General features: G+C 33.0%; 4 protein-coding genes and 1 non-coding gene across 5 annotated transcripts; 1 reads left to right on the forward strand and 4 right to left on the reverse strand.

Annotated features, from left to right (window-relative positions):
• Positions 1–1,157: 1,157 nt before the first annotated feature.
• On the reverse strand, positions 1,158–4,578 carry LOC112493142 (myb-related protein 2). Its single transcript, XM_025078151.3, has 6 exons — positions 4,289–4,578; positions 3,965–4,041; positions 3,684–3,720; positions 2,331–2,565; positions 1,727–1,871; positions 1,158–1,489 (listed from the first exon to the last, which is right to left on the reverse strand). Exons 1-6 carry the CDS (start codon positions 4,524–4,526, stop codon positions 1,274–1,276), a joined length of 948 nt encoding a protein of 315 aa, XP_024933919.3. The 5' UTR covers positions 4,527–4,578; the 3' UTR covers positions 1,158–1,273.
• Positions 4,579–6,819: 2,241 nt separating this feature from the next.
• Positions 6,820–6,892, forward strand: TRNAF-GAA (transfer RNA phenylalanine (anticodon GAA)). The gene has a single exon. It is a non-coding gene; the product is annotated as a tRNA-Phe (tRNA).
• A 2,806-nt stretch (positions 6,893–9,698) lies between these two features.
• Positions 9,699–12,413, reverse strand: LOC107419591 (uncharacterized). The gene is made up of 4 exons (XM_016028331.4): positions 11,783–12,413; positions 11,467–11,612; positions 11,207–11,317; positions 9,699–10,472 (listed from the first exon to the last, which is right to left on the reverse strand). The coding sequence occupies exons 1-4, from the start codon at positions 12,333–12,335 to the stop codon at positions 9,888–9,890; spliced, it is 1,395 nt and encodes a 464-aa protein (XP_015883817.3). The 5' UTR covers positions 12,336–12,413; the 3' UTR covers positions 9,699–9,887.
• A 1,843-nt stretch (positions 12,414–14,256) lies between these two features.
• On the reverse strand, positions 14,257–17,352 carry LOC107421001 (glucan endo-1,3-beta-glucosidase 1). Its single transcript, XM_016030118.4, has 4 exons — positions 16,970–17,352; positions 15,552–16,868; positions 14,792–14,819; positions 14,257–14,622 (listed from the first exon to the last, which is right to left on the reverse strand). Exons 1-4 carry the CDS (start codon positions 17,082–17,084, stop codon positions 14,436–14,438), a joined length of 1,647 nt encoding a protein of 548 aa, XP_015885604.2. The 5' UTR covers positions 17,085–17,352; the 3' UTR covers positions 14,257–14,435.
• Positions 17,353–21,226: 3,874 nt separating this feature from the next.
• Positions 21,227–24,251, reverse strand: LOC107420715 (5'-adenylylsulfate reductase 2, chloroplastic). The gene is made up of 4 exons (XM_016029750.4): positions 24,058–24,251; positions 23,727–23,882; positions 23,495–23,627; positions 21,227–22,630 (listed from the first exon to the last, which is right to left on the reverse strand). The coding sequence occupies exons 1-4, from the start codon at positions 24,143–24,145 to the stop codon at positions 21,595–21,597; spliced, it is 1,413 nt and encodes a 470-aa protein (XP_015885236.3). The 5' UTR covers positions 24,146–24,251; the 3' UTR covers positions 21,227–21,594.
• Between the last annotated feature and the right edge of the window lie 2,457 nt (positions 24,252–26,708).

Here is a 26,708-nt window from a genome sequence, read left to right on the forward strand (position 1 = left end):
TATTTTGCTTAATGAGAGAATTTCTTACAATAAGAGAGACAATTATTTTCAATGTAAAGGGAATTTAATTCAAAGACAATATGGTTAAGAGGTGTAATATTTTTTATTTTTCAAAAGCTTTTGAAAGTTTAAGATAATTTAATTGAGACATTTGGATATATATTTGGTGATTAGTAAAATCTTAAAACTATATTTAAATGTACGTTTGATGTTTCAATTGTCCGCATAAATGAGATGATATTAATGAACTCTGTACTGACTCACAAGTGTTTGGTTAGTTCCATCTTACCCCAAAAAAAAAAAAAATGTATTTAGTTTCACCAGACTGAGCTAAAAGAAAATTATAAATATCAAAAGGAAAAATTAAAAAATATTAAAAAAATAAAAATAAATAAATAGGTTGTATATATCTTTCAGCTGATGGAGTTCACTTTGGATCCGTTAACCATTAAATCATGAATGGTATTGTATGTTAAAGTTTCTTTTTTGAAAGTCTAGGTTAATAGGTTTAATCTTCACATAATATTTTATATATTAATATTTTATAAGAAAGAGGTAACAAATAATTCTATAAAATATTATATTTATTATAATTTAATTATGGATAAACTGACTTTAAAAGGATAAATATAATTAAATATAAATTAATCAAATATTAAAAAATAACATTTAATATCCATTTTGAGAAATTTATTTGATACATTTTATATTACTGTCCATGACTAATTTATATACCTCACATACCCCCAAAAAAAAAAAAAAAAAAAAACCTATGAAAAGAAAATTTGATAAAAGACTCACAGTATATGGAAATTCTCAAATCTGGAAAGTGGGATCCAACGGATCTATGATCTGACCCAACGGCTTAGATGCCCTCTTTCAGAAAACCTAGTCATATTACATATGATGACCTATACACACTGGTGATGTGAATAGATGTTTTGATTAAATAATTCCCTTTGTCCAACAGTTACAGGAAACTCATATTTTTTGAGATTCCGTTCGATCAGCTTCCCCAGCTTGTTTCAGGGCTTGCTATAAAATATCTTTATATAATAGCTTAGAATGAAACTACTAAATAATCGACCTCTTTTATATATGATGAGCTTTTTGTAGTTAATTATAATTACCATGCTAAAATTTTAAGAGATATAATGTTAAAGAAATGTGATTATATATAAAGATATATATATAGACCTTTAACTACGAGTTCCACGGAGTTTAGACATTATAAATATATATATATTATATGATTATACAGAGAATAAGATTTTTAAGCAAGAGTTAGGTTAAGAGAGATATCATTGGCATCTGAAGTATTCCCAGCTTTACTAAGCTGCATCAATGGCATTGGGTAGGAAGTGTTTAAGCTGAGTGAAAGAGACAATGTGCCATCACTTGCTGCTCCTAAATCTTTCAATCTTTGATGATTGCTCTCGCAACTGCTAGCATTGGCTCGTGACCCTTTTCCTTGTTGATTGCTCTTCTCCTGAAATATACATATATATATATATATATCAAATATATTAGAATATTTTATATATTTATATATCGTTCTATACACTGTTTATGCAAATGGGCCGTCGGCCTATCCAAAATTCCACCAATTCAATTTGTTCCAAGTTTCTGATCATCGATATTCCATGTTGATTTTGTGCATGTGCGTGTCAGTACTTTATGTTTATGTGTCTGTGTGAAAAAGAAAGAGAAAGAGTATATATAGTACTTGTTGGGTAGTGCATCTTTTGAGTAGATCTTTGAAGATCAAGTACGAATTCGGTTTCTTCTCCCATATTTTGTTTGATATTGTTACCTCATATGGTAATGCCTCTCCCACTTTATTCCCATTCCTTATTTCTTGCTTCTCTTTCCTGCACAAAAATATACCAAACGTTATATACAAATTAGAAACCTATACATATACATACACGAAAGCTTAATATCCATTATAAGCAGTAATAAGCTTCTACAACTGTTATAAGTTGTTATAGATTCACATGTAACAGCTATAGATTTGCTTTTTATTAGTGGTTATAAGAGTCTTTTTTCCTTTAATAGCACGTGCTTGAATTTTAGCTTTAATTTTGAATCCTCTATATACATATATATATATATATATATATATATAAAAGAAAGAGTTTTCATATATATATATATATATATATCTTAATATGGGCTTATCAAACCGCTGCATTTCGTTTGTTTGATCTCCCATTTCAATATTCTTTTGCCTCATTTCTTAGTGTATAGTTCACTGAATTTGATAATAATAATAATAATAATAATAATAATGAAAACTCAAGAAGACCAAAAACAGTAAATTTACAAACCACTGATTTGGAAAAATATTGCTGGCAGTATTCTTCATTAGATTAAGCTCCTCGATGTAAGGAGCCCCATAGCTTTGATGGGAAACTTTTTGGTTCGCTAATGTTCCAATGTTGTCATTGTTTTGGGCATAGTTCTGTTGAGAATTGATCATGATTGGATTCAAATTTGGGGCGTAGTAGTAGTTGGATTGTTGGAAGACCTCCTTATCGTTCTTTTTGGCTGCCATAACTGCTTCTGCAATAGTCAAAAAAGCCCCTATTAGAGCTTAAGGAACTTTAATGTCAAAGAACAAAATGCTTAATGTAGACACAGTTAATGTATGTCTTTTAGTACCAACTATGTCTTGTACAAATCAATTCGCCCTAATTATTGTTCTTTTTTTTATTTTTTATTATCATCTCTAAACCAAACTATTATATATAAATAGCTTTTGAGAAAAGTGTTATGTTTCCACAAGTCATTAACTTTTAACAATCCACATCTAAGCAAACATGCTTCTATATTAGAAAAGTGCTATATGTCAACAATGTGATGGAATGACTCTAAGCCCATGTAAATAAATTCCCATCGCACTACACGACACTAACAGAAGTTGCCCATATAAACTACAAGCTTCTCACCGTCATAAAAGTTAAATTTGTACCATTATAATGTAAAACTGTCCAATTAAACCGTAACATTTGTAAATATTATGATTTGAAGTGTAATTCTCTTGATTTTATTTTTTCAATTTAATTTAAAAAAAAAAAAAAAAAAACAGTTTAGTATGTACAGTTAATAAAATGAAGCACAAATCCTGAAGTAGTCCACAAAAAAAAAAAAAAAAAATCACTTGATTTTGATCTAATTTGAAAACTATTTTAAATATCCTTTCCATTTCTTTAACAAGCCAACCCTTCCTTTTTTTTTTCTTTTTTTCTTTTTTTTTTTTTTTAAGTTTAGTTTTTTTAAGGCTTTCTTTTCGTAAAATAATAATAAAAATTAAAATCTTGTACTTTGTCAGAATATCTGAACTACAGCAGCATTTAAGGTAACGAGGTAACTCTTACCAAAGGAACTCCAACCTAATTAACTTAGCAAAGAATTATTTCCAGAAACAACAATTAATTTGAAAAAGAATCTATTAATTAACTTCTCACTATTGAATATTGGCCATCATCAATGAGCAAGGAAACCCTAATAAATTTTATGTTCAACAATAAGATTTCTGCCTAGATATGTCTCTACTCTTTAGTACTACTCCTTCCCTAAGAAAAATGCTTACACATATATGCGATCGCCAATGAGGGAGTGCGGGAATGTATACTATAATACACATTATATATATTAATGGTGTATAATATTAATTATACCTTGAATCAGTTGCTCATGCTTTATGCTTCTGTACATCTGTTCATGGCAAACGTAAGCATAAAAAATAAATAAATAAATAAGCAAAAATTTTATACAACCTCTCAGCTAAAGGACACCGTTTTTTCTCCTTGAATGAGAAAAGGAATTTTTATCACAGAATTAACAACTTTTAGTAAAAAGGAATTTTTATCACAGAATTAACAAATTAACAAATTTTAGTAAAGTCCTTTTGGATTACATTCTTTTATGAAGGGAAATGAGCTAGGATTTTGATCCGAACCTGAAGATGGCTTTTCACATGAGATATTGTTAGGCCCTTCACATTCATTATCTGCAAAACCATCTTTGGTGTAGCTCCTAAAAAGTACAAACCCCCAAATTTATAAGCAAAAAATCGTAACCATATATATATATATATATATATATAATTTTCCTAACCATAGTGGTCTCTCTAACAATTGGTGACATATAAAGGGATATAGATTAATGTTCACTTTTTATGGCTCTCTGATCTCTTTAAGATTTTAATGGTAAGATTTTGAAAATTAAAAATTAAAAATTAAAAAAAAGAAACCCTATATATATATATATAACAGGAGCTTACTGTCTTCTCCTCCAAGGCGTTCAACAGCATGCACAAAGCAGCGATGAAGATCAGGTGTCCATCGAAGCCGAGGCATTTTGGACCGAACATAAGGCCGAACCAGCGGTGCTTTCAAGTTTATTTCTGTGAAATTGTTATTACAAGGTTGTGGAGGTAGAAGTTGATGATCATTAATCTCATGACAGGATGATGGTGGAGACCTTGCCTTCATAGACGTCTCACTTTCAACCATCTTCATTGCCTCCCTGAGAAAGAGGTCCAAAAGTTCCAGCAACCGAAGAGAGAATAAATATTAGCTAGTCAAGTAAAAGACTCTTGCTAAAAAGTTTTGTCTTTATGTATGCAGCTTTTCTCACCGTCAAGGAGGGTCAGTTTTTTGTTGTTTTTTTTTTTTCTTTTTTCTTTTTTTTTTTTTTGTTTTCCCTAATTAGTCCTTTGGAATTTCAAGTGTGAAAAGGAAAAAAGAAAAAATTGAAAAACAGAATTTTCAGGACTAGTTTTTGTTCAAAATTGTCTTCATGATTGGGTGAAAAAGAAAGGTGAAAAAGCAGTTCAGTCTAAAAAGTTTCTTAAGGTGATATCATTTCCTTTAGACATTCATTTTTCTTGGGGGTCTTTTCCAGACATTCTTTTGTCTTTCAAAATTTAGAAAAACATTTTTACTTTATTAGAGTGTGTGTGTGTGTATGTGTGTCTATATATATATATATATATATATACATATCAAGCAACACAAAGAGATGAATTCTTTTCAGACCCATAAATTAATTTTCATGTTCATAGAGAAATTGAATAAAACTAAAGGTTACACATTAAATGATTTTCCCTTTCCCCATATGCTTATTTAATTTTCTACCCATTTAATTTATATGTCTCAATATTGATATTCTTCACAAAGTCATTTATGACAACACTTTTTTTATTCTTAAAACCATTAAATACTTTTCACAAGAAAAAATACGTTATAAAAACTGCATATACGTGTATAATAATATATATATATATATATATATAATGACCAAAGCAATGCATGTCCTAAAGGAAACATACCAAAGACCTAATAAATTCCAACCTTCTGATTATTCCTGATGACAAAAGCAGTTTCCCTAATTCCAGCCGAAAAAGACTTATACTCAACCATACCATACGCTTCAAACATATATATATATATAGCTCAATTTTCCCGTTCCATTATGTCACCTTAATCCCAATTAAATCACAAGACAAAAATATGGGGTCTATAGCCACGTATACATGCTTCGCATGTCGGGAATTCCTGACACGGCGACACGTCGGTGGCGAAGACGTCAGGGTGTTCCGGCATTGGTGAAGGCCAATGGTGGTTATGTAAGCAAAGTTTGTTTTGTGGGGGGTGGGAGTGTGGAAGTGTTGGATTTGAGTAAAAGAGGACAGAACTGAAATGGCTTAAACAAACATTTTGCATGTCGGGACGTGGTGGACTATTACTCCATGGCCATGCTGTCAAAGGGGTTTTAAATTGTAGAAAAGAAAAAAATTAATGAAGAAAAATAAATACAGAAGGGCGGTTTCAAAAGTGAAAATGGGTTGGATAAATTGGAATATTCTCTGCAAGTAATGGACAAGTGTGGTGGTGATATCGTAAGCAAAAGAGAGAATAATGGTGGGGAATGAGAATATAATTTTGCAAATTAAGCAAACTTGTCTCAGAGTATAGCAGGAGGATGGAAGCTAAGCACTGAAAGCTGATGAAATATATCACTACTCCTACTACTACTACTATTACTACTATGCTTTGTGAACCATCCGTTTCATATACCGGATATGCTGGTCTTGGGGTAATCAGGAAATTTTTGTGCTCTTTCCTTAATTTATTCATCATGTTAATTATTTGATACCAATCCCATTTTATTTTGATAGATTTATGTTTTTTTTTTTTTTTTCTTGTCCTTATGCCAACCCAATATACATTAAAATGGAAGCCAGCAAAAAAAATAATAATAAAAAAAAGTAACTGAAACGGATAACCCATCCACCTGTTAAAATTTAATACAAATATAATGATAATTTATCTCTTAATTATTTAAACTAATGTATAAGGATCCAGAATTTTTTACTATTGAACTGTTGTAACAGTACGTATATAAAAATCCAATTGAATCCAGAAACTAGTTTACTAATAATTTACAAGTGGTAACAATTTTAAGAATAATAAAATAATGGGGGGGGGAAGGGCTTTAAAATCAAGTACTAAAGCTATAAATGGTAAATGAAATCATAGAAAAAGAAAGCTTAGTGGTGGCCAAAAATAGCATCGGTACAGACTACAAAGGAGGCAACTTTACGAGGCCCCGGGCGCGTACAAATAATGGTAGGACCCACATGCAGCATGACGATTGCAGAGTTGTACTCACTCGATGCAGAACAAAATGAAACTCCGTTTGTGTTACGTTGGCATCCCCAGAATCATACAAAAATCTCCAAGAAGTGTGAAAACTTAAGCAATATTATAAACTTAGTAATATATATTATCTAGCAAAAGGATTCAACAAGCGGGGATAGCTCAGTTGGGAGAGCGTCAGACTGAAGATCTTAAGGTCGCGTGTTCGATCCACTCTCACCGCATTTTCTCTACTACTTTTATGTTTTGCATTAGCTTTGATTGCATGTTGATGATAAAAGTACGAGTACTCAATGGACAACAACGATGGTGGAATTCATGGATAGACAAGTTCTGCTCCTATTTTAGGATTCTGGGTCATCTTGCCCTGCTATGAATTTCGCAATGGAGGTCCTACTAAGCATAATCTCACCGTCCACACCGGTCCGACCTGCCTTGATTTTAAATTTCTCAATCAAAACTATTTAACAATTGGTTGCTGTTTTCCATCTACTGCAGCCAGCAACCAAACTACTTGAGAAACTGCTAAAATAAGTAACATCCAGCTTGATGAGATGGTACATGGCCATTAATTATTGTTATAAAACTTGTAGGAGATACAAAATTGGACTCGGTAAATATTTAGTGAAACAGATTTTTGATGGAAACCATAACATATTGGAGAAGATATATTAGCCCATTATGCAAAGGCAGAGACATGAAGGAAAGTTTTTGGCCCATTCTTTGTGTAACTCAACTCTTTAGTGTATCCTTTTGGTAAAATGTGTAGCTAAACTCAATAGTGTAACTCAACTCGGTATTTACTCTCAAATGTATCCTTTTCTAGTAATCACACGTGAAGCCCCTGGAAGCCGGACCTATCCAACATCCATCATATATTATATGTTTCTGGTTCTCTTATCACTGCCCAATTGGTTTACGCCAGAAGGATCCTAGAAAAACTGAAAGCAAGGTAATTCAAATTCAAACTTATTAGCAAATTTATAAGCTTGCAAATGATACAGGCAGATTGGTTGATTAGAACACCATGAAATTTCCAGGCAACCTCATCAATTTTGGGTACAAACAGATTACAATGGAAACTTGAGCTTCTATGTGGCCCAGTCATCTCCACTAAACCAAGTTGAAAAGCTAACACATTTTTTTCTTGTATAAAAATTTGCCTTGATATAATTAATTGCTCCAACAGGAACCAAAAGTTGCTTCAAATTTGGTTTTAACTCATTCTATATGGATAAGTTAAAAACAAAATAACTCTTCCAGATTATTCACTTCATAACGTACTCTCATACTGCTAACAAAAACTCCTCAGGTTCACATCACAAACACAACTTGGCAATCTGACTTATCATCCCCTTAGAGATCAGTCGACCTATATGGGAGATCGGCGATCCTGATTGTACAGCTATCAATTACTATGTTCCTGATGTGAACTCAACGTGTGACAACAAGTTATTACTAATTGTAACAACATTTTTTTTTGGGTAAATGAGTAATTATAACAACATTGAATTCCTTAGTGCTATCAGATTTAGATGTTTACTTCAAAATGTTGCTTCCTATAATTGTCTCCATGTTCACGTTATAATATGGATAGTGACTTGTGATGCTAATAAAAACTGGTTCTTTGCCCATGTCAACAGGTACTCTAATATCTATAGATTATAATCCGAAACAATTGTCTACGATATAGGAGCATTGCACTATTACAGATTCTTTTTCTTCTTTTGTTCTTTTGAGCATTTTGCAAGTCTTCTTAGTTTCATTAATAATCTTCAACCAGCCTTTAACTTTCCTTGGGAAATATTTCACTAAAGATTTTAAGCGATCAGTTCACCAATTTGAGCTCTTATTGAGTCCAGTGAAAGTATTCCTAACATGGTTTTTGTATATGATTACTGGGATACAAATCGAGAAACTAAGTTAGTAGAGAAACTAAGTTAGTAGACCATACGGCACCTTTTCTACAAATTCAATTATTTTAAGCAATAAACGACATATACAGGAGAGAAGCAGATGGTAAGTATTTACCTTCAACATGGACAATTAATTTTAATATCAGTTCAGTTACGGGCAGACATACAGGCAAAGATTGGCCATAGCATAACCAACTCATTCAGATCTCAAGGTATATAAGGAAAAATTTATGAGAAGAATATTTCATAGCGTCCAAGAATCCATATGAAAGTAATGACATCTCTAACAGGATGTGTATCAATATAACATGATCTTGAAAGTGCTCATTCCTACTAGTTCTGCAGTTTCATGTGAATTATGGATGTGGAGCACCTGGTTTTCCAAGTTATGAACTTAGGAACAGATAACATAGCATGCTCACATGGAATACAAGGACACTATGGACATTTTAGAGTGGACATTGCCTACTCATTGCGGGTACTCCATCTTTCTGACATAGGCAAGGATGCACTTTTGCAATCATCTATGATTACTTAAGACTAGAAACTCCTACCACTTCAGATGTATTTCATCGATGAAGAAAAGAGTGCAAGCACATTTGTTTTATACTATCTGAGATGAAAAGACTCGACCTCTGAATTCTGATATCCTCCATCGCAAAATTAGATAAACTTTTTCTTTATAGGGTGTCTGCAAAGTGGCACTTCAACTCATTTCGTTTATGTGCCATTTAGTTGTTTGAATCGTCGGACGGAGAGTCTCCAAATTGTGGAAAGAATGAATTACATGTTGATACATAAATTAAAATTATCACAATGAAGCACATTATATTCCCTTTCCCTCTAGGAATTCTCTAGTCTCTCCTGTGCGTGTTTTTTATGTATTTTTCATTAATAATGCTAAAGTAGTAGTTCTGCCACTAGATTTGCTCAACAACTATCAGCAGAACAATTTCTTAATGCACCAATTATTAGCCAAGCATTTCTATATTAGAGGAAATGTAAAAAAAGAAAAGCCTCTTGGAAACATTTACAACAAAATTCTAAGCTATAAGCAAAATTTGATGCTAGAAAGTAAGTGACTAGATATGACTAACTAATAGCTGTATACTAGTTAGCAGAAAAGTCTGAAAAGTGCACATTATCTTTAGGAAGTTTCATACAAAAATGCTTCCACATTACATTGTCTCACTTGTAATCTATACAAAACTGCACCAAATAAGATGCATGGAAGCACTGCACAAAATGATCAAGGAACAAGCATCACTGCACAAAAATGATCAAGGAACAAGCATAAAGTCCTTCACTGGCTGCAGATTGTCAAAAGCAAGCCATAATGATCACTAGGCAAAACAGGAAGATCCAACTTCTTGATCTCATTCTTCACTTTTTTCTCTTTAATGTATGATACACCTGGAATTGCATCCATACCAATCATTTCAATTCCACTAATCTCAAAATCATGCATATTGCAAACAAAACGATCCAGTCGCTTCTGCAATGTACGGTTTCCAGACAACATCAGGTTAGACTTGGTATCATATGTCCATCCATTTTCCCCTGGCCTCAACTCTACCCAAGCATCCACCCATCCGTCAGGCAAAGGAAACCGTCCATCCAACTTGTCATCCCAATTCATGTCACCTGCAAAAATCACATTTTGGTTCTCCTTGAGAAAGTTGAGAGCCTCCCTTGCCTGATCTACACGTTCCTTGCTGTACATCTGGTTCCATTTTGGAGGTTCAGGACATGGACTCTCCAGATGGCTTGTGGCAACAACCAATGACTTCTTCTTCTGGACTTCAATTTCAGCAACACAAAGTTCTCTTCCCATTACAGAATTGCCAAACGGTTTACAGCTGAATGATTTTACTGGCAGTTTGCTTAACTGCACATCAAAATCTTGTCAGGTTTCGCGTGTCAAACTATCAAAAAATCAAAGATCACTGATCATATATGTGCAAAACAGTTTCACAAATAATTGTTGAGTGATAAAGAGGCACACCGCTAACAGAAGAAGCATAACACCTAAACATATTTCACCACAAAGGCATACTAAAACCAGAATCCAGAAGAAAATAGCTAACTTGAGAAAGTATATTAACTTCAGTTTGGCAGAGAATCACGGACTGGAACCAATAAAAGAGATATAACCACCCAAAGAGAATAAATATTTTAAAAAATGTAGACAATGTCCAACTTGGACCCATATCCATTATTATTTTCCCTGCACATAATTAATTAGATGCCTATACAATCATCCAGTTTAGTACATCGTTGTCGTTATACAACAAGTATACCAAACAGGCCTTTGAGTACAGACCAAGCATCACGAGTTTAACAGCAAATTGTCTGATATATGAACTACCCAGATGCTAGTTCCCAAGACTCTGCATCATTCCATTGTTGTGCCAGTATACATCATACTGTGAGTCCAGATTTGTTATACATTCGAATGCACAATGTTCCAACAGGACAAAAAGGCTATATGAGATCCATCTTACACCTAAATATTCTTTAATTATACTAAACATCACAAACAACGGTCCCACACCAAAGGGAAACAAATTTTCCTCAGCATGCAAACCTATCACCAATATACTCCCTGGATTGCTAAGCTACCTGCATGCAAAAGTATGGTCTTGAAACTGCCATCTCATTTGAAACAGAGCAACGATATATTTTCCACCAGCTAGATTGTCTAAAGATATCATATATGTTCGGGGTAACCTCCTGCAGCATAAAGTGATTGTCAGAATAAAAGCTTTGGAGAAAGCTAAATCACAATTTCTATCTTCATCTGTAATCTTCTTTTATTTTTCCTCTTTTTCTTTTTCCCCCCTTAGTTTTCAGTAATGGGAGAGTGGGACAAGGATTAAAACCTGAAAGCAAATGATATCAGGGGAATGCTCTCGGACTATGTCTCCAAGAGCTTTCATTCTCTTGTGCAGCTCTAGGTCTTCTCGAAACCAAACATTGTAGCTCAAAATCTTCAACGTATTCAAACCCACGCCAGAATCAGCATTCTCTGCACAGCAGCTTAATTTATTGAAAAAAACAGAGATAAAAAAAGCCTATATCTTCTTTAACTCCAAGAAAATGAAAGCAATGCAAAAAGTTTAAAACTTTGAGCATTCAAACTAAGAATCTAAGCAAATACAACGAAACCCACAAATCCAAAACGATAATCAAACGCACCGAATACAGTCGCCGACTTATCAGAGTCCTTAGCCCCACGAAACCCGCCCAAATGGGTAGAATCCCGATGGATCAGCACAGAGTCTGGAACTCTCCTCTTCTTGCAAGGCTGCAACGGCCAAAACACAGATCCCAGTGAAGAATCCAGGTCGGCATCCGGAACAGTAGTATCGTTCAAATCGTCGAAGCTGGATAGGGACGAAACGGGGGCCCTGGTGTCGCAGACTTCGCAGTTGCTGTTCTTGTAGGAGTTCAAGAAAGTGCAAGCTTTGCACGACCATTTCGGTGCCGAAGCAGAAGACGAAGAAGAAGAACAAGAAGATGGAGAGAGGGAATGCAGCGACGGTGGTGGTGGCGATGATGGTGACGAGCAGATTTCGCAGGTCGATCTCTGAGATGGGGGATTGCGGAAGGTGCATTTCTTGCAGGCCCAAGAAGATGACGACATTTGTACGGACGGTGGAAAATAGATTCTTGTAGGGTTTTTCACTGTGTTGCGGTTTCGGAGGAGAATTGGGAAAAAGAATGAAGAAGCTCTACTAATAGTGATCATGGTGTACGGACACACTTTAACAACCCCACCATTTTGAAAACGCTTCCGCTTCTGCTTTCGCTTACCGCTTGTCGTTTCGTCAGCATTGGTTTTGGGTTGGTCTCTCTCAGCCTACATCGTCTGCATTGTCGTCTATCTGTGTGTGTGAGATTGCACGTGCGGAATATATAAATATGACAGTCAACGACATAATTTATAGCATCGTCGACCCGACCGACATGGCTTTTCCCCAACCCTGTTTGGTTTTTTGGGTTTTTCCTTTTAACCTTTTGTTTTTTTAGTTAAAAAATAGTAATCCCGAAGAATTTTTTTACCACGTTCTTTGTCTTCATGTGAATCTCTCAAACAAAATGACTTTCAAACTTTTTTCCTTTTTTGTTCATTATGAAGGTCAAAACAACTATTGGCAATGAAAAAAAGGAAAAACATTTTTTTTTACTTAACCGTTACATAGACCGTGATATATCCAATGATTTAAGATAAAAACATTCATTCAAATTATATCATATCATGTGAACAACAATTATATCATAGGATTCAAATGGTATATTTTAATGTTTACATGATTATAAATTATTCCTTTTTATTTTATTTGTGATTATTAAAAAATTACATAAATTGGAGAAATCCATGTGGATTAACTAAGAAAGTAATATGGTACATTACATACATTTAATGAAAAGATACCATATTTTAAAATTTTACATATCATTTTATTGTCCAACTCAGGAAAATTAGAAGAATTTTAACACTGTTAGTTAATGTAAATAGATGTTCTCCTTCATCGCAAAACCTAACAGTAGAGGTCCTAAATATTTAGATTTTCTTTTCTTTTCTTTTTCATCAGAATATAGAGCAATCTGAATGTGGTTGACGATTTGCCAAAGTGGTATGGATTGGAATTGTTTTTTCTTTTTTTCTTTTTTTTGGAATTATTGTTTAGGATTTCAAAATTATTTATGTAGGATTGCTTATTAAATTATTTCAAAATATTAGTTTGGTTCTTTCATGGGATAATCAATGAAACTTGCCTTATCAATTTTGTTAATGGAAAAATATATAAAAATGAAAAATTAGAAGGCTATATAACATATAAATTGACATTTTCTAAATTTAAGTACCATAAATATATAATTATTTTTAAAAATAATTTTCAATCAGAAGGTTATATATGATTATTAATTAATTATATATGTTTTATTAATTCTTTTTTTAAAAATAATTTTTTTTAAAAAAAATTGCTTTTAAAAACTTTATATGTTTGCCAAAGTTTACAGAAGTAAAAGGTTTATTTTGTTCTTCCACATCAACTTAACAGACAGATTCACTGGAAATATTTTTTTTTTAATCACTATTTATTTTTCTAATATGATAAAAAAAATATATAGAAAAAAATATGGCAATAGATGTTCTAAAATGTTAAATACTTTATTCGTTCCCCTCTGGATATTAAGATGACATGTATATAAAATTTTAAAATATAACATTTTCTTGCTTAGATGTGTGTGCCACATCTTTTTCCAAATCAATACACATAATATAATGAATAATTTCTCAATAACAGTTACATATGATTCCATCGCTATAAAAAGAAAGAAAGAGGCTTTATATCCGCGCTTGAAATATTCAATTTCTTTCTATCCTTCTAATGATGGTCTAGGCCCTTCTTTTTTCTTTTACCTTCATTTTTTTAATTAAGAAAAGTGATAGTTTTATAGTAATTTATGTGAGGAATATTTCTGTAGAGGGATTTTTATTTTTGTTTTTTTTATTTTTTTTTTTTTGGGTAACATGCTGTGGAGGGAATTTGCTGTAGAATTAGTATAAAAAGTTCCCCATCTTTTACTTCTTCCTGTTTGGTAAAAGCAGCTAGCATATCATTACAAAGAGCAACCACAAAGAAAAAATCAGCCCAAGAAAATTAAAAACAGACACTTTTTAACAAAATCATTTTAATTACAAAAATCATTAGCCCATATAAAAAATACATCCATAGAGACCCCATTATGCCAAGCACTTGATCATATCATTCAATACTCAAAATCAAAATCATTTTGAATACTCCAAAAAAGAAAAAAAAAAATTGTATTATTTTCTACCCTAGCATGGAGGGGTCATAAAAGGAAAGAATAAGAGACTAGACAAAACTAAAAGAAAAAATATGACCAGTTCCTTGCTCACTCCACTTATTCCATTCCTGCTTAAACCAATAAATTTTAATCTCTCTGCTGCACCACTTACTTGGGTTGAGTTCACTACCTGCCTCGTCTTATTGGTCACCTTTTTACTGCAACCAAAATCATAAATATACATTTCACTTCTAAGAACATTATAGTTGTACATCTTATTGGAATTCCATGGTTTTGATTATATGTCATTGGGAGAGAGATTGAACACTCTGCTATATAAAAGAAACTCCATTAAGAAAATGAACTGACAAGAGAAGTTTATCATACCTTCCTGGAAATATACAGCTCCCATGACCTGCAAATTCATTTCCCACAAGAAAAAGAAATGGTTATCTCTATTTCTACGGTGTCTATTATAAACAGTAAAAAAAAAAAAATGCTTAGACAATGTGGTGCCTTTTGTGCCAGAGATGATTTTTGAATGGTTGCAAGATTTTGTATCTAGTATGTAATGGTAATGGAAGTTTGTCGGCAAAAAATAGTAACAATTCTGACAGCTTTTGAAATGCAATCTTAGCCCCCTGATCCAGAATCTTTTTGTGTATTTCATCACCTTTAGTGATGACCACCTAAAAGAAACAACCATTTTCAAAAGGAGAATTATTAATTTCACAATTTCATTTCATATAGCAACACAATTTCTAGTTCTTGGCTCCAATCTTTTTTTCCCCCATTCACAGAAGGATCCAATGTGCCAGGTGGGAGCCACACACCGTTCTTCAGTCTCAGAAGCAATCAGAATTCATGACCTCTTACTTCATCCATGGAAAAGGAGAAACAGTGTGCTATTTTGTCGAAAGATCAGATAACAAACAGAATTCTAAAGATCCCTCTTTACAAATTGTCTTTTACTCAAATTTGGTGTCTCATTGAAATTAATGCTAACCCAAATTTCCCACTTAAAATCTAAACTCCAAGTTTCAGAAAAAAAAGTCATCACTTTGATTCTTCAAATGCAAAATTCAACCAAAAAACAAAAACTAACTAATTAACAGGAGTTTTTAGAATCGGTATCAATGGCACTTACTTGGGTCAGTGGTTGTGATTATAGCCACACCCTTGAAGTCACAAGACCCAGCAGCTTTACCTTCCTTCTGGTAATAGCTATCAAAAGCATAAGAAGCATGGCTTTTAACATTGTTAGGAGAATAACAATCCTCCCCTGGTTGAATCTCTGAGCAATTAGCTCGTCCTGGTCCACATGCCCAATCTAACGCTGCTTGCAAAGTCTTCGGATCAACTCCATCCATGGCAATGCAATACGTCTGGTTGGTGGTATCATTAGCCAAAAAAGACCCACTTCCCGACACATGAAGCAGATAAACAGGCGTTGTATTCCCATAAAACAGACCCCAATTTGCCTCGGATACAGGAGGCGACCTCAAATCCTCATTGAACAATTCGTATATATAAACACTCGAAGTGGTCTCCGGATGCAAAGGGGTTCCACTTCGGTCAAAAACATGCTTAATCAGATTCGAATTGTACGTGTCGGCATTATCAACAGTGGCATAAGGTTCTTTGGAATCCCCTTTGGAAGGCCACCCACTTTCGGTGACAAGAACCACAACATCTGTGATATTGAGGTTCTTCATGGAGAAATAGGCAGCATCAATCATGGCATCGAGAACATTGGTGTAGTGGAGCAGAGTATTGGGGTCGACCATTTCTTTAGAAGGTGTCAAGGGCCTGAAAAGTGCATTGTCAAGGGGCACAACCCCTTTGTTCTGCATAAACACATAGTAAGGGTAAAAGTTCATCATCAGGGGAGACCCAGTTTTGGACAAGAATTGAAGCAGAGGAAGGACAACTTGGGTAAGGCTCTGGTTGAAAAAAGACTGAGAAGGTGGAAAAGGGTCGAGGATTATAGAAGCGGCGTGAGGGGTCGAAACCATGATTTTGGTATGGAGGTTTGCAGCGACCAGAGCATTGTAAAGGGATTGAATTGCAGGCAGAAGCAGAGGAGCCGAAGAGGGTACTGTGGTTAACACCTCGTCCCCAACTGCTATACCAGTGATGAGCGTTTCCGGGTAGTAAGCAACGACGTTTCGTCCGATCCAGGCTGCGGCGGTGGTATTGGAAGAGCCAATGGCAAGGAGCTGGTTGTTTGGCACGCTGATGATGACCCGGATCTTGGTTTTAGCCAGGGCTTTGAGAATGTCAGGGTCGGCATCGTAGAGACGGATGTGGTCGATCTTCTGGAATTGGAGGAACGAAACGAGGTCGGAAGGTGAAAGAAGATTCGAAACGTCGACTCCAATGTTCACACCCACGAATGGTTGGTTGTCTTGGTTCTGATTTTGCTGCTTAATCTCAGTGACTAGTGGTGGAGAGGAAGACTTAGCTGCAAAACCCATCAAGAAAACATATCAGAAAGAGTAAAGGGTCGCTGTGCTTTTTTTACTTTGCCTTTTTTTTTAACAAATGGGGTTTGCGTTCATTTACCTTGAGATAATGTAGAAAGCAGAGTCAAAACAAAGAAGAAGCTGATAGTGAGAAAAGCAGTGAGCTTAGTAATTGCCATTGAAGAGGAACTGGAGCTGGAGCGTTGCTTCCTCATCCTCTGCTTCTGGTTCAGCTACAGATCCTTGCATTATCTTCTCAAATTTTTTAATGGTTAAATCTTATTGTTCTACCTTTTTATTCTCCTTTACGGGTTTGGAGTGTTGAGACAAAGAGATCTACAGTGGAGAAGAAGAAAGAAAGCAAGAAAGACCGCAACCAAACCAGTCTGTGTGGTCTTGAGGTTGGTGATGATTTTTTATTTTTTTATTTTTTAATTTGCTTTCCTTGGATAATGAGAATTTTCTGAGCTCGTGTTTCTGCTTTCATTTTTTTTTTTTTAATAATTTTTTTTATATTTATTTGAGATAGGAATTCACCAAAATGACCTCCCATCCCATGTCCGTTGTACTTTTTTTCTCCTTTTATTAGATTCTTTTCCTCTCCCAGTTGGTTGTTGACATGTTGTGTGCTGTGCAAGTGCAACAAAAGTCTGGACTCTGGACTTTGGGCTTTGGAGTAAGTAAATATATATAAATAATTGAGGTCAGTGGTAATGTAAATGCATTTACAGTGAAAGGAGAATAGAGTAATTATATTATGTGATTCAAAATATTTTTGAATTTTTATGGTGAAAAAAAAAATATATATATATATATATATTATTGGAGGGTTTATAGTAATGGAAATGTACAGGTTGGGTCTAGAAAGTAGACGACGTTATGTTGATATGGAAATGTGTCTGTTAAAATTTGGACACTTGGCTTCAACCTCCTTTTCAGGGTTTGTAGTAATGGTGTAATTGATGAGCACTTAGTCAGTAAAACCGCAAAGACGAAGAAATGGAACCCTCCGGAAGGAACACGTTTGAATCAAACGTCAAATAGGTCTGGGTCCAACTGGAGCTGCTGGTCAAATGGTCGATGGGACTCCATTTCAATGTAAATTTAGGTTTTTAATATATTTTTCTTCTTTTCAGTTTTAAAGCTCATTTTTTGCTCCATTTGATGTAACTTACTCCAACTTGATTTTTTTACTACAGGAAACTAATGGTTTTCTTTTGTTTTTTTGTTTTTTTTTTTTTTTTTTGACAAAACAGGAAACTAATTCAGTTACGAGACCGACATCAAAATACATATATAAATAACTTACATAATCTAATACATTTTGGTATCTTTTAATTTTAAAATTTTACACTTTAATATTTATATTTCTAAAAAAAAAATTTTTACTTATATGAAACTGTCTTTAACACTATATTAGTCAAAAATCCAATTAAACTAATTCGTATCAAATTTAAATTTAAAGGTATGAAATTATAATTTTATATTTGAAAATAAAAAAAAATGTAAATTTTTACAATTATTCTTTAATTAAAATACAATCAATTAGGAAAAGACCAAATGACATAATTAAAAATGGAAATTTCCATGTGATACTATTATGTTTAGTATTATTATTATTATTATTTTGGCAAGTGAAATCTCAATGATTGGAATATTGCCGTCCTAAAATGAGTGCACCTATACATATGTTGTTGACCCTATATTACTATTGAATCATTAAATATTTTAATAATATCTTACACAAGGTCAAACAGCCATTAAAAGTACTTTCTAAGCGAGAATGTGGGTGATTCTGTATATGCCATAGAAATCATTACTATTATTATTATTATTTAAATTTAGATAATATAAATGTATCATTAATTCTAATTGCTTTTTAATGATAAATTGATTATGTATATAAAAATTATTAATTAATCATACGTTTTATTATTTTTTAATTTTTTGAAATAAAAATTGGTATTTTATGAAAAATTTTGCTTTTTAAGAATTTTTTAGATATCTAAATGAGTTTAGAAAAATAAATATATTTATCTCAATAATCTCTTGATCAAATTGACTTAACATTCATTTTTAATATTGCTATTGGACAATAATTTATTTAAAAGATTGTCTATATTACTTATGAAGCACGTCTGTTTTCACTGTCCATGTTACCATTTAAGATGATATAATTCGAATCTCATCAATTTTTAATCTTTTTTTTTCTTTTGTGTTTTTTTGGAAGTAAGTTTTTATTTATTTTGGATAAAGAGAAGGAAACCATCACATACTAATAACTTAGAAAAAATATTGTAAAAAAATGAGGGGATATAATTCCTAAAAATGGTGTTAAAAAAGAAAAAAGAAAAAGAAATATGTTTAACAGGAAGACAATGCCAGGCAGAAAAAAATAAAGAAATAAAAATGGACCAAGGTGAAGACCGAAGAGCAGAAGCAAAGAAGTGTTTGTTTGGTAAAAAACAAAACAGGGAGTAGCTCCCCGATATCATAAACCCAGCCAGTGGTGAGTCACGGGGAGAACACAGATATGACACCTGCATTATAAGTGGGTCACCAAGTATGCCTTTACGCCACTCACCACACATCACTTCCTTCCTCCAGCTCTTCCCTCTTCTCTCATCTAACTTGGTAAATTTTCTTTTACCAAAAATAAAATAAACTTGCTAAATTCTCATATTTTATATGTATTTATGTATTTTTATGCTTTTTTTTTTTGGTAATATCTATGTATGTGTATATGTAAATATGTCTTCCTCCCCATGTTTTTATAATGTTGAAAACGGATTGAACAAAGTTTCAGCCATGTTGTTTTATATACATATAAAATTTTGGTAGTACCAAATTACTTTTTACCGTTAAATAAAAGTATTAAATTTTGATCATTCATCTAGGCATATTGTACGTCAATAGTAATTGGAAAAGTGCATGTTCAGTTGGAAGTTCCATGTTGAGCCAAAAAGAAAGACTAAATAAAATGAAAAAATAAAAATAAAAGTTGAAATCATGAGGTCTAAACAAATTCTTGCTTAAGTGAAAAGGGAATTTTCATAAGGTAGGTGTATAATATGAAATCGAGTGTAGATTGCTGTTGAACAACCATTTCAGGTTCTTTTTTATGTTTTTAGGCTTTGAATTGGGTTTAATTCATTCAACCACCATTAATCTACATTTGTTGGTTCTCTGGGTTGCTCAACTACAAAATTTAAAGCTAATGCCAATGATGATATAAAATAGCAAAGTCATCCTAAATGCTTTAAAGTGTTCATTTAAAAAATTTAAGAAGAAAATAAGAGAAATTATAAAAAAAAAAATAATAAAAATTTGGCAAATCGATGGCTCAAGAGACAGGAAAGGTGCTTTTTTTTTTTTCTCCATAATAAGAGAGTTAAATGAGAATCCTAGGGGAATATTTGCATGAATCTTATAATGACTACATAGATCACGGAGGCAGAAACCAATATGGCTTTTCTGCCACTACTGTTTGTCTTTGAAACTCCATTATCATAGGAAGCCGAAGGGCCTAATATATATATTATTCTACTATAATGGTGTTTTAATTAATATTCCAGCAACCTACAAGAATTGCCCAAAGTTTTTCTTATATTTTCTCTCAAGCATATTATACCCCAAGCAAGCATACCTAACAAGTGGTCATGTTGTTGGGATACTTGGCCAACCAGCAACTTTGGTGGTATGCAGCTGAAACTCATCACTTAATAACATACGGGCCAAAATTGGAAATCATCTTCACTTTTAAAGACTTTGCAATTTTAGTACATATGGACTTGTTATGTCGTGTTTTTGTATATCACAAGGTTCTAGTGCTTAAATGCCGTCATTTCTCAGGCACAGAGCAAGTTTATGTCGTTGGAATCTCGGTGGGACTCATTTAGATACTTTTCAAGATGCCCTAACAAAAGCAAATGACAGATGAATGAAGCCGTGGGCCTGTGGCTTGTGTATTATTGAGAGACACCGCAGATTGATTCTGAGATTTTGGAACAGGAAACTAGAGAAGGGTTTGTTTGCTTATAGGAGGTAACGTTCTCTTGCTGGTTGTTTATAGGAGGTAATTTACAATTAGGAGATCGACGTAGTGAATTTCAATTCATAAAATAATAATACATCTGTGTAAAAAACTTTCTTGTCTTGTGTTTTTGGCTGTGTTTGGTAAAAACTTCCTTGTCATCCATTGAGGTTTATAAACTGAAGAGCTAGAAACTGAACCAGAGGGAACCACCAACATATACGAATTCGACAACAAATCTTTTGAGGTGCTAACAGCAGAATATTTTGATTCTCCAATTTAGCCAAAATTTTACCCATCAAATGCAACAGTAGAACGAAGATAGGCATGGAAAAACTCTCAATTTTTGTCATTTCAATACAAAAATAACAATATATTAACCATTCCCGGCCAGAAAATACCCTCATCCCAAACAATCACTACAAAAATACAAACTTCTAGTTCCTACCCCCCTAAACAAGCTTTATGCTGGACTCAAATTGAGGAAGAAATACCTCAAAACTAACCATATACAAAATACCCTGTATTCAATTTTGAAGCAGGGGCACATAACTCGTAGAATTCTATGAATTCCATACGTGAAACGTCCGCGCTCATTTTCCACTTTGTTTTGCCAACTTGATGTTGACTCAACCTTCCATTGGTGCTTCATTTTTCCAAATTAACTCTTTTATTGAAACCGGTAACTTCCATCATCGGAGGCCATTCACAAAAGCCATCAATGAATCAACATCCCTATTTTCTGAGGAGTACTTAATCGGATGAGATGAGTGTTTGGGGAAGAAAAGTATGGTGGGGAAGCTTCCAAGCTGAAGTTCGCTCTTTGCAAACTCCTTTTGCTCCCCATCTGCTCTGAACTTCCCAACTTTAACACCGCTCCCCGCCAACTTGTCAGCCAATTCTACATATGGTCCTTCCATGGCTTGGCAGAACGGGCACCATGGCGCATAGAGCACAACAAGCCATGGTTCTCTTCGGTTCTCCAGTTTTGCCAAGTTCTCTATTCCATTCCGGTTTAAGGTTACCAAATTCTGGGAGTTGAAAATGTCAGCAACAGTGGCAGTTCCATTTGCATCGCCTCCACTGCCATTAAGCTGTGCAGCATCTTCCTGTTTAATGTTTCCTTTGTGGAGGCCACACTCCTTGGCCTTGGCGTCCTCCCACCACCACCTTCCTTCTCTCTCGTGCTGTCCAGGAAGGACAGGCCTTGTGCAAGGTTCACAACCAATTGAAATGTAGCCTTGTGAATGCAATGAATTCACAGGCACATTCATAGCACGGAGGAAATTCCATATGTCTCGACCATCAACATTTGCCACAGGGTTCCACTTTACAAGGCTGCCAATTCCACCATCCAAACCCTCAAAAACTGGATCCACCTGGACAACAGGAATTTCAGACCTAGTACCAGGAGATTGATCTTTTCTCTGGCCAGTGATCCAAGCGCGAAGCCCTTTGAGGGCCCTTCGCAGGGGTCGCACCTTCCTCACACGGCAGCACTCCTGGTGCCCGTCCTCATAAAAGGAGAACAACCCCTTGCTCCTTACCAATGCCTGAACTTCAACAGAATCCGGAAACATATATTCAATGCGAATGCCATAATGCTTCTCAACTGTGTCAAAAAATTGGTATGTTTCAGGGTTCAGTCTCCCGGTATCCAGGCTGAACACCCTAAACGGTCGACCAGTCAAACGTGCATACTCAATCAAAGCAACATCTTCAGCTCCACTGCAGGAAATAAATATCCATTAATAATCTATATCTGAATGTCACTCTAAGGAAAGGCTAAATAACTAATTATTTATAAGAAGCCCAGTAATGTCCCAAAACATAACCAGCCAACTACAAAGACAACAATAAATCATAAGGTAAAATTTATAGCAAATCCATTGCAGACTAGCACAGCTCTATGAAGTGGTTCAAACAATTATCAGAAATGCATGAATTATGAAGCTAAGGTCGATGCGATTAATGTCACAGTCAGTCATATATTAAAACATTATGCTTGTCAATAAAATATTTAAATTCCTAAATTCTTCTGCATTCACAGACAACAGCTTGCATTTGCCGTTGTTTTGTCTCTTCTCTCTAGATGATAAAGAAAAAGACTTAGCAGTTCGGATACGTATTTGACAATTGGTATAATCATATTATTGCACATAATAAGATGTAATATTATTTAAAAATATTTCCAAACGATTTATTTCTTCCATTGTCACATTCTTGTCCAATACCAAAATAATCTTTGACACATACTGGATGTCATTACAGGTAGAATCTTTTTAGGCACGTAATATTCGATGCTGGCGGCATAGTTGTATAGACAACGACTAGCATAGCATTAACTAAAAGGGACAATACATAATGTCGATCCTTCTTAGACAATAACTATCAAAGAAAACTGGCACAAGTATAGTTTTCACAATAGTGGTTTTTTATTTTTTTATTTTTTATTTTAAAGAAAAAGCAGTTTAATTATAGTTTAGAATGACCAACAAATAAATAATAAATAAATAAATAATTTTCAAAAATTAACCCAACATATTTATCTATCTATCAAATTCCCTGAATTGAATGCCTGCAAAAGCCTACCTGAAAGCGATTGCGATGTCATTGCCAAATTTCTCCAGGGCTTTGTCCATAATTTCAAGAGGGGAAGCATTTACAAGGCTTTTGGCTAGTTGCTCACAATCTTCAGCCTCAACTTTCTCTTTCTCTACCACCTCTGCAAAATTCAAACAATTGTCATTTACAATAAAAACCCATAAAAAAAAATCCCCCAAAATTTTAAGGTACCCAAAACTCGAGGATCAATGATATTTACCAGGAGCAGCTATGGTTGCCGCAAGAGGTACAATGGAATCGTTTCGTTTTGGCTCGGCATTTAAGGGTTTCACGGCACAGCGTCTTTGAGAAAGATTCAAAACTGAAGATTGACCATGAGTCCGATCTAATAACCGGAATGGAGCGAGCTGCAGAGCTGCAAAATTATATATTTAAAAAAAAAAAATCGTTAGCAACCCACTATAGTATTCGTGACACCTTAACGGAATAGAATTTCAATTTATAATCTTTTTGATCTATTTTCTCAACAACCAAACAATAACAAAAACAAAACAAAACCCAAATTAGAAACCCAAAGAAGGAAAGTGTACCTTTAGGCTCAGAACAAGCATTGGAAGGAGAAAAAGAAGGCCCAGAAATCGCAGAAGAAGAAGAAGCTACAGCAAAAGCCATTCGCATAAGAAATTAGAGACTTAAACGTTCTCTTTCTCTTTTTTTTTTTTTTTTCGTTTGTGTTTTTTTCTATCTAATTTCTTTTCTGTTAATGCGTGTGTACACCCAGCTTTCATGAGATTGAAAAGCCTTAAATAAAGAGCCTAATATAAGGGCGACTTTTCAGATTCATTGAACCTGGACGCTATTCCGTACCAGAAGAGGTTCCGTGCCATTGCTTACGTGTTAGATTCTCATTGGCCATAGGTCAATTTCGTTTTGTCATCGCTTTCGTCACGTGGCGTGGGCCACAGAAGCCGTGGTTCATAACGTTTGTCTTTTATTTTGAACATTGAATCTTAAATTTTTATTTTTTTAATGGTCAATATTGTTTTGGATTCTTTCTAGGTAGTTTCTTGAAACACATAAATTGCTTAGCTATGTTCTTCTGGTTGAGGTTTCAAAATTGACGCCTGGTTCAGGATTATATAATAATAATAATAAATAGGATAAAATTTAATTAAATATTTTTTTACCATAATTATAGTTAAATTTCATATTCTTAAAAATTATTTTTTTCATATTTATCAAAATATATTTATTTATCAATTTTTTAAATTAATTTTTACACTTAAATGCAAAAAAAAAAATTATCTTTTAATGAAATATATAAAATTAATTTGAAGATAAAATTATCTTTTAACAAATATATAAAATTAATTTTTAAGGTTCATTTAGAAAGTGTCTAAATTTTGAAAAAATTAATTGTAGAAAATTGATTTCTAGAAAATTAATTTTTTAAAAATTATATTTTAAAGTGTTTAGTTAGCATTAAGATATTTAAAATTTTCAAGTAATTAATTAATATATATCTTAAATTTTGAGAATAAAATTATCTTTTAGTAAAGCATATAAAATTAATTTACGAAGAATTTAAAAAATGATAGTTTTTTGAAAGATTCATGTTCCATATATTTTTTCACCTTTTGATATTTAGTTTTATCAATGAGTTACAATTTCCTCACTATAAAAATCATTTAAACACATGAAATTTTTATTTCTCATAAAATTTTAAATTTCCATTAATTTTGATATCATCCAAACGGGGCTTTAAGAAATTTCAAAATAATATTTTTTTAAGTACTCATTTTCTTTTATATTTTTTTAAATTTTAAAATTTAAGGGAATGTATTCAATTTAGAATTTAATAGATTTAAAATGAGTTATATATTTTAAAGGATTTAATGGATTGTTGTGAAATTCCATAAATTTCATAAAAAATTTATAAGAATCAAACGAAATCTTTGTGATTAAAACTAAATTTTATATTGACAAATTTATTCATAATTTTACTATTAAAATCCTTTAAAATCCATCATTTTTTAAAAAATTTTAAAATTAATGACTTTTTTAATACCACTAGATTTTAAAAGAATTTTATAAAATCATAATTAAATACATCTCGATTTTAATAGATTTTTATAAAATACATTAAATCTGAATTAAATATTATTGGATTTATATTGATTCTTTTAAAATCTAAATCGAATACTTTTAAATTTTTAAAATCCTTTAAACTTTAAATTAAATACACCCCATTTACTTTCTCAACTCAAAATTTTTATACTATAAAAATCATCCAAACACATGAAAATTTTATTTTTCCACTTAAACTTTCATTAATTTTAACATTTTTTAAATAGGCCTAATAAATAATAAAAATAAATTATTAGCTTTTACCAAAATAAATAAATAGATAAAATTATGGGCACTAAAAAGAAAATAAACCAAATCCTTCAAAATCATCATAACTACGGCATAGTGGAAAATATTCCTTTACGTTTTTGTTCTCTAAACCTTCAGATTTCCTTCAACATGATAATGTACACTCTAGTCATAAATCCTTATCTTTTGTTTTTTTTGCTGAATCATAAATCCTTATCTTATTCTTCTAAGGTTGAGTCCTATTATAGTCTAAATCGGAAGGTTGATCATATTTTAGAAATTATAAACTAAATTTTTACACATTACTCAATCGATTGGGATGAATTTACCATTTGGAATTGTAAAGTCATGCTAATTTTATCTATAGAACTTTTGTTCAGAAAAGAAAAAATATATATATATATATATTTCCTTTTGTTTTCTTCTATTCCAATAAAAATATTTCCTTTTGTTTTCTTCTATTCCAATATGTTCCTCTATTTTATTATTTAATTTATTTTTATGTTGCTCGAATATAAGGAAAGAACCAAGAAGGTATACTTGGTCCTCCATGGCAGGCATATTTGTGGTCCACCATGGCATTTTTCCAAACCACCCACCATCTTTTCACCGATGACCCCAATTTCGAAAGCAGCTTACCATGGACGTGACTTGAAAGATCAAATCCCGCTGGATCTCTCTGTTTTCCTCTCATTTCTCCCCTCTCAAATTTTTAATTAGTGATTTGAATTACCTTTTGGACATTTGTTAATTAATTTTTTAGATTATAATTTGATTTTGACACATTATTTGTAATTTGCATTATAGCCACCATAAAAGTCAAAGAAGCAAGTCGTGTAAAGTATAGTCATACAAGAACAGAATA

This window comes from Ziziphus jujuba, chromosome 1 (assembly GCF_031755915.1).
Source record: "Ziziphus jujuba cultivar Dongzao chromosome 1, ASM3175591v1".
NCBI classification, from domain to species: domain Eukaryota; kingdom Viridiplantae; phylum Streptophyta; class Magnoliopsida; order Rosales; family Rhamnaceae; genus Ziziphus; species Ziziphus jujuba.

Bases quoted from the DNA above. Each gene is read 5' to 3' on its own strand.
- LOC112493142 (XM_025078151.3), bottom strand. From the start codon at position 4,526: ATGAAGATGGTTGAAAGTGAGACGTCTATGAAGGCAAGGTCTCCACCA. The intron at 4,042-4,288 runs GTAAGCTCCTGT...TGTACTTTTTAG, and splicing joins ACGCCTTGGAGGAGAAGACA to GAGCTACACCAAAGATGGTT. The intron at 1,872-2,330 runs GTTTGTAAATTT...ATTTTTGTGCAG, and splicing joins AATATTTTTCCAAATCAGTG to GAAAGAGAAGCAAGAAATAA.
- LOC107419591 (XM_016028331.4), bottom strand. From the start codon at position 12,335: ATGATCACTATTAGTAGAGCTTCTTCATTCTTTTTCCCAATTCTCCTC. The intron at 11,613-11,782 runs GTGCGTTTGATT...GCTGCTGTGCAG, and splicing joins TAAGTCGGCGACTGTATTCG to AGAATGCTGATTCTGGCGTG. The intron at 11,318-11,466 runs GTTTTAATCCTT...TTTATGCTGCAG, and splicing joins CTGATATCATTTGCTTTCAG to GAGGTTACCCCGAACATATA.
- LOC107421001 (XM_016030118.4), bottom strand. From the start codon at position 17,084: ATGAGGAAGCAACGCTCCAGCTCCAGTTCCTCTTCAATGGCAATTACT. The intron at 14,820-15,551 runs GTAAGTGCCATT...ATGAATTTGCAG, and splicing joins AATCACAACCACTGACCCAA to GTCATGGGAGCTGTATATTT. The intron at 14,623-14,791 runs GTATGATAAACT...TTTTGGTTGCAG, and splicing joins AGCTGTATATTTCCAGGAAG to TAAAAAGGTGACCAATAAGA.
- LOC107420715 (XM_016029750.4), bottom strand. From the start codon at position 24,145: ATGCGAATGGCTTTTGCTGTAGCTTCTTCTTCTTCTGCGATTTCTGGG. The intron at 23,628-23,726 runs GTAAATATCATT...TGAATTTTGCAG, and splicing joins GGCAACCATAGCTGCTCCTG to AGGTGGTAGAGAAAGAGAAA. The intron at 22,631-23,494 runs GTAGGCTTTTGC...TATTTCCTGCAG, and splicing joins GACATCGCAATCGCTTTCAG to TGGAGCTGAAGATGTTGCTT.